This window comes from Leptonychotes weddellii, chromosome 5 (genome assembly GCF_054177405.1).
Source record: "Leptonychotes weddellii isolate Sample4059 chromosome 5, ASM5417740v2, whole genome shotgun sequence".
NCBI classification, from domain to species: domain Eukaryota; kingdom Metazoa; phylum Chordata; class Mammalia; order Carnivora; family Phocidae; genus Leptonychotes; species Leptonychotes weddellii.
Window position 1 is genome coordinate 67,196,764 of NC_138373.1, and position 12,871 is coordinate 67,209,634.

The 12,871-nt window shown below is 50.9% G+C and overlaps 1 protein-coding gene across 22 annotated transcripts in view; it reads right to left on the minus strand.

The window, feature by feature from the left end:
• CACNA1C (calcium voltage-gated channel subunit alpha1 C) overlaps positions 1-12,871 on the minus strand; it is a 632,951-nt gene that overhangs the window by 569,338 nt on the left and 50,742 nt on the right. For 11 of the 22 annotated variants that reach the window (XM_081820959.1, XM_081820957.1, XM_081820954.1 and 8 more), the window contains exons 2-3: positions 6,876-7,206; positions 2,216-2,321 (exon numbers count right to left, since the gene is read on the minus strand). In XM_081820959.1, coding sequence (XP_081677085.1) covers positions 2,216-2,321; positions 6,876-7,206 — 437 coding nt within the window. Of the gene's footprint in view, positions 1-2,215; positions 6,760-6,875; positions 7,207-12,871 lie in introns of those variants that run through there. The other 11 variants (XR_014145548.1, XM_081820945.1, XM_081820940.1 and 8 more) reach the window with 1 other exon arrangement.

A 12,871-nucleotide genomic window follows, 5' to 3' on the forward strand; every position in this document is an offset into this window, starting at 1 on the left:
TGTGTGTGTGTGTGTGTCTACATGTGTGTCTGGGTGTGTGTCTGTGTGTGTTTGGACTGGGGATAAAGGAAACATGAACACGCTTCCTTCACTTAGGCCAAGCTGTGGCTTGAAGGAGGTCAGAACTGCTCTAGCAACTAGAAACGCCTTTTCAATCTCGCACACTCTGTTCCGCATCCCCCAAATTCCTAGTGTAACGTCACAACAAAGTTCACTGGCTGTCCCCATCCCCTCTTTCCCTCCACCTATGTAACCTCCCCCCTCATTTGCAAGAAAGAAAATAGCAACATGCAACTGACACTGGGAGGTTTTGTGAGGCCCGGGCTTGCATGCTGGTGTTATTCTTTTTTAAAAATACAGCTTTATGGAGGTATAATTTACATACCATAAAAGTCACCCATTGTTAAGTATACGACTCAATGACTTTTCGTACAGTTATACAGCTGTGCATCCAGCTTCAGAACACCTCCATCACTCTGCAGTGGGATTTTAAAAATCCACTGTCCCTCCAGCAGTCTCTGCACCCAGCAACCTCCACTCTAGTTCCAGAGTAAGTCCAACACAACCCCTCATGGTCCCACCAGCCAGGCCACCGCCACCAAGTACAGGCTTCACAGACCCAGACAGCAGCCAGCCCAGGCTCCTCTCCCTGTGCAGCACCCCCAGCCCCCTCCCCGTGCTGCTGCTAATCCCCCAGGGAGCTCAGCCCGGAGGGGCTGGGGCAGAGACTAAATGCAAACTCTCTACCCACCTTCCCCACTGCTTTTGCCTAGATCCCACCCAAAGCCTCCCTGTCTTGAGAATAAGACACACATCCTTTTTTTTTTTTTTTTTTTTAAGTTACAGATGAAGTGTGAAGCTGCCCAGGTTTCAGGAGGCCCATGCTGGGAGAGGGAGGTGGATACGCCGAGGACAGCCCACGGAAGATGCTCCTGCTTTTCCAAGGGCCATTTGGGAGACACTTTGGCTTGTGTTTATTCTGACACAGTAAAGATTTCTTGCCTGTTAAGAGACAAGGTCACGCCTCAGAAGGCCTCGTGGACTGCAGGGAGTGCTCTGCCTGCCGACTCTGGCCATGTCCTCCCTCGGAGCTCCCGGGCCAGCTCTGGAACCTGTCCCCGACGCACGGCCCAAGCTGAGCCCTAAGACGCTGCAGCCTGGCTCGCACCGCACCACGTTACCCAATATGGAGCTGGGCCTAACTGTCCCAATTGGGGGACACGGTGGAGAAGTTTAAAATGCGCCTCAGATTCAGTTGCTGAGGTGGCTAAAGAAAATGTCGAAGGTTAAAAAGCAAAAGAATGACAGCCGTGATGCCATCAGCAGCCAGCAATAAGGGAAAGGAGAATTTGCTAACCTTCCTGATTCTTTTGGGAACCATCTCATCAGACAGTCCAATCTCGCTAATTAGAGGAAGGTGCTGACGACGGGGAAAGAGGCGTTTGGTGGGAATCACATGAAAAGTTATGGTGTCTCTGCGGGGGAGGGGGAGAGAGACAGGATTTTCCTATGGCCCATGGCAGAGGCACCCGGGACTGCCCTGATTTTGCCAACTGCATTCCAGAGCTCTTTTCCTCCCATGCCCAGACAGAGCAACGGCCTCTGTAATGACTTCACGCTCGGCCAAAAGTAAACACACTCCGCACTTTTTCCATGGACAAATTCTAACCCCGAATTGCCAGCACTGGCTTCCCAACAACCCAGATGGAAAGCCGCCTTTCCCAAGAAAAGAAAACCTTTTCAACTAAATGATGCATCTTGGCTGCAAAAGGAAACTTTCCTAAAAGCTTCCTAGAAATTGTTTCTCATGCAGTGATACTATAGATCACCTGAGCAAACCTTACCAGTGGGACACAGTCACTTAAAGTAAATACAAAAATCATCCAAGAATAAAAGCTTGCTCCTGCAAACACCTGCACTTGCAACTTAAGCAGCACATTTTATAGCTCTCAAAATACACACACACACACACACACACACACACACACAGCTCACCACCACCTAACTGGAATATTCTTTCTGAAAACAGGCTGTGATAAGACAGGTGCTGACTTGAATAAAGAGCAGCAGCACTTGAGATCTGAGCTCGGCAGCACCTCTGTGCGTGTCAAACGCACATCTCACTTCTCCCCACATTCCACCTTGAATCCATGTGATCCAAGCTCAGTCCTCCACCGAGGGAGAGAAGCAGAGAGAGACGGGATGGTGGACTTACCAGGTTGGAATTGGTGGCGTTGGAGTCATCTTCTGGAAAGGGAATATAGATCGCTAAGGCCACACAATTGGCAAAAATAGTCAGTAAAATAATTATTTCAAATGGTCTGAGGACGGGAGTTAAGGAAGTCAATGCCACAGAAAGCACAAGTGAAACAAACATACATATATATATTTTTTAAATGAATCAAAGATTCATAAGAATTTTGTTTAAACAATACATTCCAAGCCCCTTGTGTTCTGAAAAGAAACATATGCCTTTTTAAGTGCTTCTAATGGGTCCCCGCCAAAATTTTTCCTAATATGTCAAAAGCAGTGGAGGCCAGTCGCGTGCCAGAGTAAACACAGATTTCTAAAAACTTTTTTCTTCTTCTTTTATTTATTTAGATTGCATTGGACTTCATTTTCCCCCATGTGTGCTTGGGGTTGCCTCTACAAAGCAGGGCCTGCTCAAGTCAGGACAGGCCGTCCCCCAGAAACTCCTTCTCTCGTGGTTTCCACGCTGCCCCCCGGGGGACTTGAGCTGGGGGCGGGAGAGGTGAGACCGATTTAAGGCAGACTTGACGTCAAGATTTTTCATTGAAATTTGGAGATTTACTTTTGATCTTTTAATCTGAAGTTTAGAGTGGTTACTGTTTTTTTCTTCTACTTTATTTCCTGACACCTTCCACAGAACCTGACGATGGCTGGGGGCTCTGGACCCTCAAAAGCATGGCAGCCCGTGTACTGTGCCTTCAGGGCAGGGCAACCATCTTTCCTCCAAGGCACAGCTCCATGTGGAATACCTTAATCCTCTTCAGTCTGCGGAGGCCCTGCCTTCAGTGGGCAAGGCTTCCATTCTAGGGCCTCCTGACTTGGGCTTGTGTGTACTGGGATCTAGAGGGATAAGCCAGCTTCACTCACCAGCAGCAGTGCACTCAGTGAGGCTCTTGTGCCCAGATTTCTTTATCAAAATATCAGGCAGAACACATTCTCCAGAGAAAAAGGAGTTAATATGATAATGGTCCTTCTACTCTGCACCTACAACTAAAGGCCAGAAAGGAGAAGCTTCAGAGGAAGGCCAGTTTATGTTCTTTGGGCCCCAGCTTCCCCTGGTTCCCCAACACTGCCAAGTTTTCATCCTCATCCGAGGAGCCTGACAAGATGAGGAAGGGAAAGAGGATGGAAATCCCTGGAAGAAGGGACCAACTTCCTCTCCCAGGGAAACCTGTACTCACCAAGTTAATGAATTGAAGCAGGAAGAGAGACCTTAGAGATCATCTCGTCCAAACCTCTGAGGCCCAGAGAGCCTGAGAAACTTTCCGAAGAGCCCATGGCAGGTACTTCCCATCAAGACTAGAACCCAGATTCCCTGAGCGCAGAGTCCAGTGTTCATCCCGCTGCCATGAATGGCCTCTGACCTGTGTTAAGGACCTAGAAGACATCTTAGTCATGGCTTTAGCTGGTGTGCTAGTCATGGATCCCCCTCGGTCCCACAGGCATAGACGAGGGTCCATTTACCAGCACACCTCATGAGTGTGTGTGCCTTGATATCAAGACGATGACATGCAGTCTAACCCCCAACTTGACAGATACAGAAAACAAAACCACCTCTCCCAGGTTCCAAGCTGACAAGTAGCAGGGCCAGCCCCAGACCTGGACCTACTGACTCATCTGCTCCGATATGCTGTGGTGCCCCCTGAGTTGGCCAAGGAACCAGGGATGGCACTGGCGGTGTTGATGACAGGGACGGCAGCAGGCAGGACAGTGGCTGACACCATGCGCTTACTCTGTGCCGGGCTCTGCTCTAACTTTTCTGCACAAACACCCGAATGAGTGCACAGTTATTGTCCCCATTTCTAACTGAGGAGGCAGAGAGGTGAACTGTTAACTTGCCCAACGTCACACAGCTTGTGGTAGGATGGGATTCAAACTCAGGAAGTCTGGTTCCAAAGTCGGAGTTTGTAAGGACTACTTACTCTACGCTGATCCCTACGCTGACCTATCCTGAAGTTACCCTAAAGCGTTTTTAGAAAGTTCATACTTTAGACCTCCTACCACAAAACCCCTTCCCTCCTAGCCCTTTCCCACCTGCTTAGGAAAGTCCCATTCAGCCCAGGGGCTGGTCGGTTTCATTCCCGTCGTCTGATCCCTTGTGCCGCGCCCCCCCCACCCCCACCAGGGCTACAGCACTTCAGTTAACCGAGTCAGACCTCAGGCACCTGTCCTCAAACATCAACTCGTTCCTTCCACCAAAGTGGGTGGCGGCTAAGCTTGGGGTGTTTCTTACACTATCACTTCTACATCCTCCCCCAATCCAGGCTATCCATCCATCATCTTATGCTAAAAGTCCCTGGCTACTGTGGAGACGATAATGTATAAAGAAACCGATCAGGCAGGTAAGAAAAACCACGAGTGGAAGGTGGAGGAGACGCCAGGTAAGACCTGGAAACGTACTGTGTCACCCTGTGACAGCCAGATCATTTTTTAAACTGTCTCTCCTTCTTAATGACAGCATCAGATTCCACTCTTTCAAGGAACACTGACGAGCGAGTACACCAGACCATCTCCTGACCTGTCCAACTACCCTTCCAAGGCAGTCTGACTAGCAGTGCGGAGGCCGGGCCTGCTTCCTTTCCTGCGTGGGGGAGGACCCGTTCCGCCAGGTGGGCTGGCTGCAGACCCCTCTGCCCAACCAGGGAAGCGGCTGAGCTCCACAGGTGGCCCTGGGTCACGGCCTGGCTAACACTGCTGCTGACTTGGTCAACTGTCTTTTCACGAGTCCCTGCCTCGGGCCTCCTGTGGCTCTGTGACCAGTTTCCATGGGCAGCACACCAGACGGTGCCATTACAAAGCCCCGCTCTTCCACACTCCCCCTCCTGCCCTATGTGCTGCTATCTCACCTCTTCCCTTCCTCCCAGGCTAGTACGTCACCTGGCACTTCATTCTGCCCGCAGTGCTGCCTGTCAGGGAGCTGTCCATCCCGGGGAGGGAAGACAGACTTGATGAAGTCAACTCGTCCTCACCAAACACGTCCCCTGACGTGTTTTTCTGAGCATGCTTCCACAGGCATAGACTCCGCAGCCCTAGCTAATACTTTGGTTACTGCCCACTCAAGATGAGGAAACAGAAGCTCTGGTGATTCTGATGACTTGTGACCACTCAGAACACAGGTGGCAGCACCATGATGGGGCGTGGTAGTTCAGGCCCCAGATCCAGGTCCCTGCGTGTCCCAGTGGGCTGGCTGGCGTCCCCTGAATGCCTACCCTAGTATGTCTCCTCTACACTATGGGTGCACAGGGAGCGGGACGCACATGGACTGGGGACTTGGGGAACCTGGATTTGAAACCCAGCTCTATCAGCTACAGGCTGTGTGATCTGGGTAAGATCTTCAGCTTCTCCAGGCCTCAGTGCCCTCCCCTTTGGGGGAGCCTGACCCACATGGCCCCCAGCTCTCCCACTGCATGGTTCTGTTGGAGCTGTTATGACAGCAGCATGCTGGGGCTGCCCAGAGCCGAGCCTCTCACCCAGTTCTCCAGGAACGGGAAGCACGCTTGGCCACTCAGGACAGACAGCCAGCTCTCCAGCCGCCACTCAGCTTACGCTGCCTTCTCTTAAAGTTACTTTTTGAGTTGAGGGGCCCAAACATTTATAGAACTGACATGTCTTGCTAAACAGAAGCTCTTCCCTCCCAAGCCATCTTCTTTTGCCTTTCAACCACTACCTACTAAGGCTTCTCAATCTTTCCGTGGAAACTCATGAATGACATGGAACCCTCCTATCCTGAGCCCCAGGAGACATGGTAGGAGACGTGGTAGCTCTGCCTGAATGAATTCTTATTATGAAAATGCCCAACACTAAGTACCAGAGTTCACCTGTCTGTCACTAATATATGACCACGTGGGGCTCAATGTCATCACTGGGCAAAGTCAGGGGTGGGCCTACTCATCTTGAAGCTCCTTTCGATCTCCACCACCCCACAATTCCCATGACGTTAAGGGGCCTGTAATTCCACAGAGAGAGCCTGGCCCTCCAAAGCCATTTTCTCTGAAGGGCCCACTCACTGGGCTCTATGCATACAATGTGGGTCTGTGTTTAAAACTCCCAGCCAGCGTTCTCCACTTTGGCTGCACACGAGAATCACCTGGAGAACTTTCACGTATGCCTGCGTGGGGCTCAGGCACCTGTATTTTGTTACAACTTTCCAGGCGATGCCAATGTGCAGCCAAGTTTGGGAACCATGAGCCAGGGTGGGTCACTGACCACTACCCTCTCGCACATCTCGGGCTTCCTCCTCCTAGAGAGAGTGGAGGTCATGAACTACACCAGTGCCATGACACAGGAGGCAAAGAAGGCTATGGGGTATGTAACCACTGTTCACCCAACACACTAGCGGATCCCTGGACAGGCTCGGCTAGGTGAGATGATACAACCTCTCAGGATCGCTTTCTCAAATGCTGCTCATGGTATGAAAAAGATATATGAAGAAAAAGACCCTGCTTGTTACTCCAGCAGATTCCTGGGCCCTATCCCCAGACATTCTGAGTCATTGAGTCTCGGGTAGCGCCTAAAACTCTGCATTTACATAGCACCCCAGTGATGAAGATGTAGTGGGTCTGGGAGCGAGCCTGGGGCCAGCCCCACCCGGGGTCCCGGGGGGCACCCCGCCCAAGCCAGAGCGCAAAGGATATTTCCATTCGACGATGCTGATGCACGCCCTCCGGATGGGGTTCTTCAGAGTCAGGCAGAGCAGGGCACGGGGCGGGCGCGTGGCTGTCGTGCTGCCCTGCTTCTTGGGTTTCCCGTACTGCTGCCGCTTCCGCTGTGTGGAGCTGACGGTGGAGATGGTCGCGTTGCCGGCGCTCCCCATCAGCTTGGCCTGCCGGGCCGCGTCGATGGCCGCCTGCCAGGACAAGGCCGCCCCCGGTGTAGGGATGTGCTCAGGGGCGAGTCCTGCAGCGGCATTGGCATTCATGTTGGCATGAGCGGGGCGCGGGCTCCCATAGTTGGAACCTGCAGGAGGAGAGGACAGAGGACGGCAGTTACTAGGGAGAAAGCAAGAGAGCTAGGAAAAGGAACCCAGACTCGCAATTTTTTTTTTTAAATCTCATTTCAAACTATTGCAGCAAGAGCCTGGGAGGTGGCGCATGAGAACATGGGTGTGTGCTGCTGAGCAAAAAGAGTCAGGGAAACTGTTCTTGTCCCAGTTCGGCTGTGTGACCCTGGACATGTCGCTCCTACTCTCCAATCTCACCGACTCATCTTAGGCAACCAGACATGAGATGTGTGCATTACAGCATACATGCATGGCACATGTATGGACCTGGAAACACGGAGCAAGTGAGAAAAGGAGGACACAGAAAACCGTACATATGCAACGTCATATACATCTCTTACATTTGTAAGAACACATACAAATAAAGGACATGCATAAAATATAATAGAATGGTTGTTTAAGGAAAGTGAAGAGGGAAAAAGGAACGTAGGATATGGGGATAAAAAGGAAGAGTGAATGAATGAATAAATGAATGGAGAGAGAATCATTGCATGAATCAATGATGACAAATGCACAATGAATCGAAGAGTGTAATTCACTCAAGTCTCTGTACCCAAGTTCCAAAAACCAAAAATAGTATAATGAAAGGAAGGCATTGGACCAAAGCTAGGTCACATCCAGGTACCTCAAACCCATCTGAGCAATGAGTGTTGATTGGATAGGAGGGGGTCGGGGGCTGTGATGGTTTTACGTTATGTCAGCAAATCCTTTGACATCCCTCCCATTAAGAAAGAGGATCTATGTCCCTTCCTCCTGAAATGGGGTTGGTCTTTGGTGACCATTTTGACCAAAAAGTACATAAGAAATGACAGTATGTGCATGCCCTGAGGCTGCCATGGGGTGAGGAAGCCCATACTAGCCAACACGGAGAGCCCATGAGCAGGGAGAGACTGCAAGACAGCCCCCAGCTGCTCCACCCACCATCTGACTGCACCCTCATGTGAAAGCCCAAGCAATTCCTGACCCCTAGAAACTGTGGGAGGCAGCCAGGTGCTTGCTACTATAAACCACTTTGTTTTGGGGTGATTCATTACATAGCATTTGATATCCAGGAAAGGGAGCTGTGTATGGCAGGGATTGACAGGGTGGGGTAGAGGGACACAGGGAGGAAACCTGTGCAGGAACCAGTGAAATCCAGAGTAGAGGCATCCACATTTCTCTGTATAAAGGCAAATGAAGCCTTCAAGACTGCCCCTAAGACACTATGCATACTTGGTGGGCACTCCTCCATCTGATCAGCTGGATGCCTGACCCTAGAATCCTACAAGGTTTACCCAGGATCAGCTCAGCCTGGGCTCAGACCTGAATGCCCCAGAACAGATGCATGGCCTTGAGACTTGTCACCTGGTTGGGTGCCATGGGATCAAGGGAAGCAGCAGAGAATGGGGTGATAGTGTGGGCAGTGAGCCTGGCATCTGATGCCAAATCAGTTGCCCAGAGAACCGTGGCTGGAACAGCCAGACCGGTTGCACATATGTAGCTTCCAAGGGCCCTCCCCTCTTCTCAGTGTACACACAGCTCTCCCAGGGAAGCTGCTGGGCCCAGAACAAACTGCCCCTTCCCTCTCCTCGCTGCAACTCACTAGTATTCAGATGAACACTTGGCACCTCTCCCAGCCACCCCTCCCTACTCTTATCTTGGATTGATCCTTCTATGTTTGACCTTCAAGATGACTTTTGCTCCCAGTGTGACTTGCTATCTAGACCCTATCGCCTCCACCACCAGCCCTGTTGCCGCCCCCCTCCCCCAGGGGATAAGCAATGACCTGGCTTAGCCTGACAGAACGCAGAGACACTCTGTCCTAGAGATGGACCTTAACAACCTCATCAGGCTCCTGATCTAGCCAGACCCTGAGCTTTCTGGTTATATTACTTAAGTAACTTAGCTTTGGCTAACTCAAATTGGGTTTCTGTCCTTTGCAACCAGAAAAGACCTGACGAATATGCTTGTTCAATGCTACAAAGCTTGTACCTGTCTGGGCTGTCATTTCTGCTGAATTCCAAAATCTATGTCCTTTCTGTCATCACACCCATGACAGACAATAAATAAGTTTCTACTCTTCCACCAATTGATTGACACGACTGCCCAAAATGCTGGACCCAAAGGATTCTGAGACTTCTCCGCGTTTAAGAGGAAAGTATGTCATGACAGATTAGTGACGTCTGCCACGGATACAAACAGTAGGGAAGGGTATCACAGATGCCACGAATTCACCAGCCCTATGTGATACCAAGATGAGCACATCAGGTCTTCTTTAGTACCGGGTTGGCCCACTGCCTTCCTGTCCCCTGACAGTTGTCTCCTGCACTATTACCATCTGGTCCCTGTAGCATTAGGGCCCTGCGCCCACTCCCCAGGGCCTGGAAAATTGCCTCTGTGCTATACTCAATTCATGGCTATATTCTCAACGTGACACGGCTCCTGTATCACCATCTACTCCATTCACCCCCCTCCTTTCCTCTGCTCCAGCTGGTCCAGGCAGCTGCCGCACCCCTGGGGTAAAGTGTTTTACCCAGAATGTCAGGATCATGGAGAACCCAACACTTCCTATGAGAAGTCCTCTCTCTCACATACCTTGCCATTGTCCTCCCTACACTCACTGTGTGGATCCTAAGCATAAAGCTAGGAAGACCCCGATATGACCGGGGCCTTCGCTTTTCTTATGATACCCCAGAGGAAGGAATTAGAAGGCAGTATCTGAATTAATAAAGGCACCCGAAGCATCAGAACTGCTTCAGTAACCAGCAAGCATTCGTATCTCCATTTAACACATAAGAAAACAAAGGAGTGTATGACTCATTAAAGGTCACAAAGTGAGACAATGAAAGATTTCTGCGGCACGCACAGGACTCGCGGTTCACTGCTAAACTATACTCCGCCTCCTCAGAACTCACCCTGCGCCCCACCTGCATACACACGTGTGTGCTCACGTCCACGGCCACAAGCAAAGCATACGTCTCCTACTGGGTTTACAGGCCTTGAGGTTGAAGGGGCTGCTGCATTTCTGACCTAAGAACATCCTTTACGTTTGCCATAATCTTCACAGGAAGGAGTCCACTGTGTGAACAGCCTCTCCAGTAACCCTCAGGGCAGCCCTGGGATGAATGAAAGTGGAAGGTGTCCCCGTTTCTACGGGCTGCGTTGGAGTGACCAGTAACCAGTGGCCTAATCTCATGTCTTACTGGGTTTGCTGGGAGCACTGGAACTCTCATTTTGTCCATTCAATCCGTGATCTATAATTTTTCCTTCCTAGACTCCCTCCCTGCTCAGCACGGACAACACTTAATCAACTCTATTTTAGTTCCTAGACTAACTTCTCTTCCCACACATAGATAAAAGCAGCCTATGTCTTCAGCACTGTCAGCCCCTCCAGACCCCAAATCTCTTCTCACAACAAGCCTGCAGCACCTCACACCTTCTTGCAGACTACTGTCTTCAAACTCCAATCTTTGTACCCATTCCCGAGCACTGTCTTCATCCTCCTCTCTCCTACCACTTGCCAGTTCCAAAAACCGAGCCATCCGTTTAGACAATGCTTCGGAAGAAGGCAGGAAGCACCGGCATGAGAACACATCCATGGCCTCAGAAAGGCTGCGTGAGGGGTGTGTCCTATGCACCCTGAGGTGGTGACATGGAAAGCAAGGTGACCAGGGCTCCGCAGAGCCAAGATGTGGTTCTGAAAGCCAGGTCCTGGCAGGCTGACTTCTGAGCCACCCTGCACCATGGGTGACCTTCTTTATGTTCCCAGAGCACAAGGCCCTCTCTGGAGCACTCCATCTGGAGAAAGCACATACAAAGAAGCCCGTGGGGAAAAATGGAATGTCAACCTCTCCCTAGCCAGAGAACAAAAAAACAACCTCCATTAATTTGGTCCTGGAAGCTCTGAGCACTGCTACAGCCCTGTGACCTGACTAAGGGCACCGCCATGGTAAACACAGAGCCACACACGGGCGAGACAGGTGCAGACCCTCCAGGTTAGCCTCCCACTGGGGCTATGCTTCAGGGCCCAGCTTAGCCTCCCCTTTTCCCAGCAATCTCCCCCCATCCCCTGGGATGGCTCCCTACCCAGACCCGAGGCTCTCTTAGTATCTCCAGGTCCCACTCAGGAAGGGGGCACCACTATCCAAGAATCCCAGGAATGGAAAATCACCACCTTCGGCTGAACGCTTTTGAACCCAGAGCAGTGCCGTGGAGGAAGGGCAAGCGGCCTTGTGTCCCTGATGGCTTTTGTTAGCACGAAATAACCACCCAATGCAAAGAGACCAATTTTCAAATTATAAAGCTGATTCAAAGCTCTGTCTCCTGGCTGCCAGCTGAAAAGATGCCACCGTTTAAGCCTGCTCTGGCTCCTGCCTTACTAAACTATTTTTACTGGTGTTCTTGTCCCTGAATGAGCCCCAGAGCAGCGGCTCAGCAGATCAGGCCACATACAAACAGGTGGATGCCCACAGCGGCGACCTCACCCTCACAAGAAGAAAATGATTCCCATTTGTCAAATGGCCCAGCTCCCCTGACTTCAGAGAGTAGCTCCCTTCTCCCGCACACAGGGGCTGCTGCTTCTCCAAGGGACCAGGATGAGGGCAAGACCCCTGCACAGACTGGTCGGCCACAGGTCATTCTGCTCTGCAAGGTCCTAGGAAAGAGTCCAAGTCCGGAGGCGGTGGCTTATGCTTCCTTGGTATCCCCATGAGTGAGGCGTGGAGCTGGGGACCTGGAAGGTGTTCGGTGATGGAAAAGCGGATTTCATTTCCCCTTTAATCCATCTCCATCCATGCACCTGATTCAGGGCCTTACTGCAGAAGACGTTCACTATCTACTTGCTAACAACAGCAATATGATGATGTCATGATAAAGATGAAGGCGGATAACAGTTAAACACTAGAAACTGATGGAGTCAGCGCATCTATGCCCTAAAGCGTGGGCTTCTTCAGCCTCTACAACTTATTTCTGGGATAGGGTTGTGGGGGAGATTTCTGAAGGAAGAGGTTGTGAGCCATAACTTCCCTCTCCCCCACCACCCCCTAGTCCAGGTCTCCACCCGTTTCTTGCCCAGAATGCTGCAGTAGCCCCCTGACATTTCTCTCTCTCTCCTTGCCTGTCCCCAATCCAATCTCCATGCAGCAGCCAGAGTGACCTTTTAGAAACAGAAATCATAAATCAGGTCCTGTCATTCTCCTAGATAAATCTCTTCAAAATCTGGACTCGTTGCCATGACTTATGAAGCCCACATAGGCTGGCCCCGGCCACTTCTCTGAGCTCATCTCATTCCCCTCTCAGCCTGGTCCAATGCAATCCTCACATATGGGACTCATTTCACTCCTCCGAAATGCTCACTTCTTAAATGCGGCAGTACCTTTACACGTACTTAGAATGTTATTCCCTCTGCTTTTGGCTTAGTGAGTCCTTCTTTCACCTCAGGTTTGGGCTTAAATAATTCCTTCTTAAAACCCCTGACCTGGACCCTCTAATGTAAATATGCAGAGTTCAAAGACTGGCTGCCAGTGGGCTCCCCATCTCCCTGCCTCCATACTACCCTTGAATAGAGATGCCCAAACTCCCAGCACGATAAAGAGATCCCCAATTAGCCTTGTGTGTGGAGGAAAGTACAGTGCTGCAGATGAA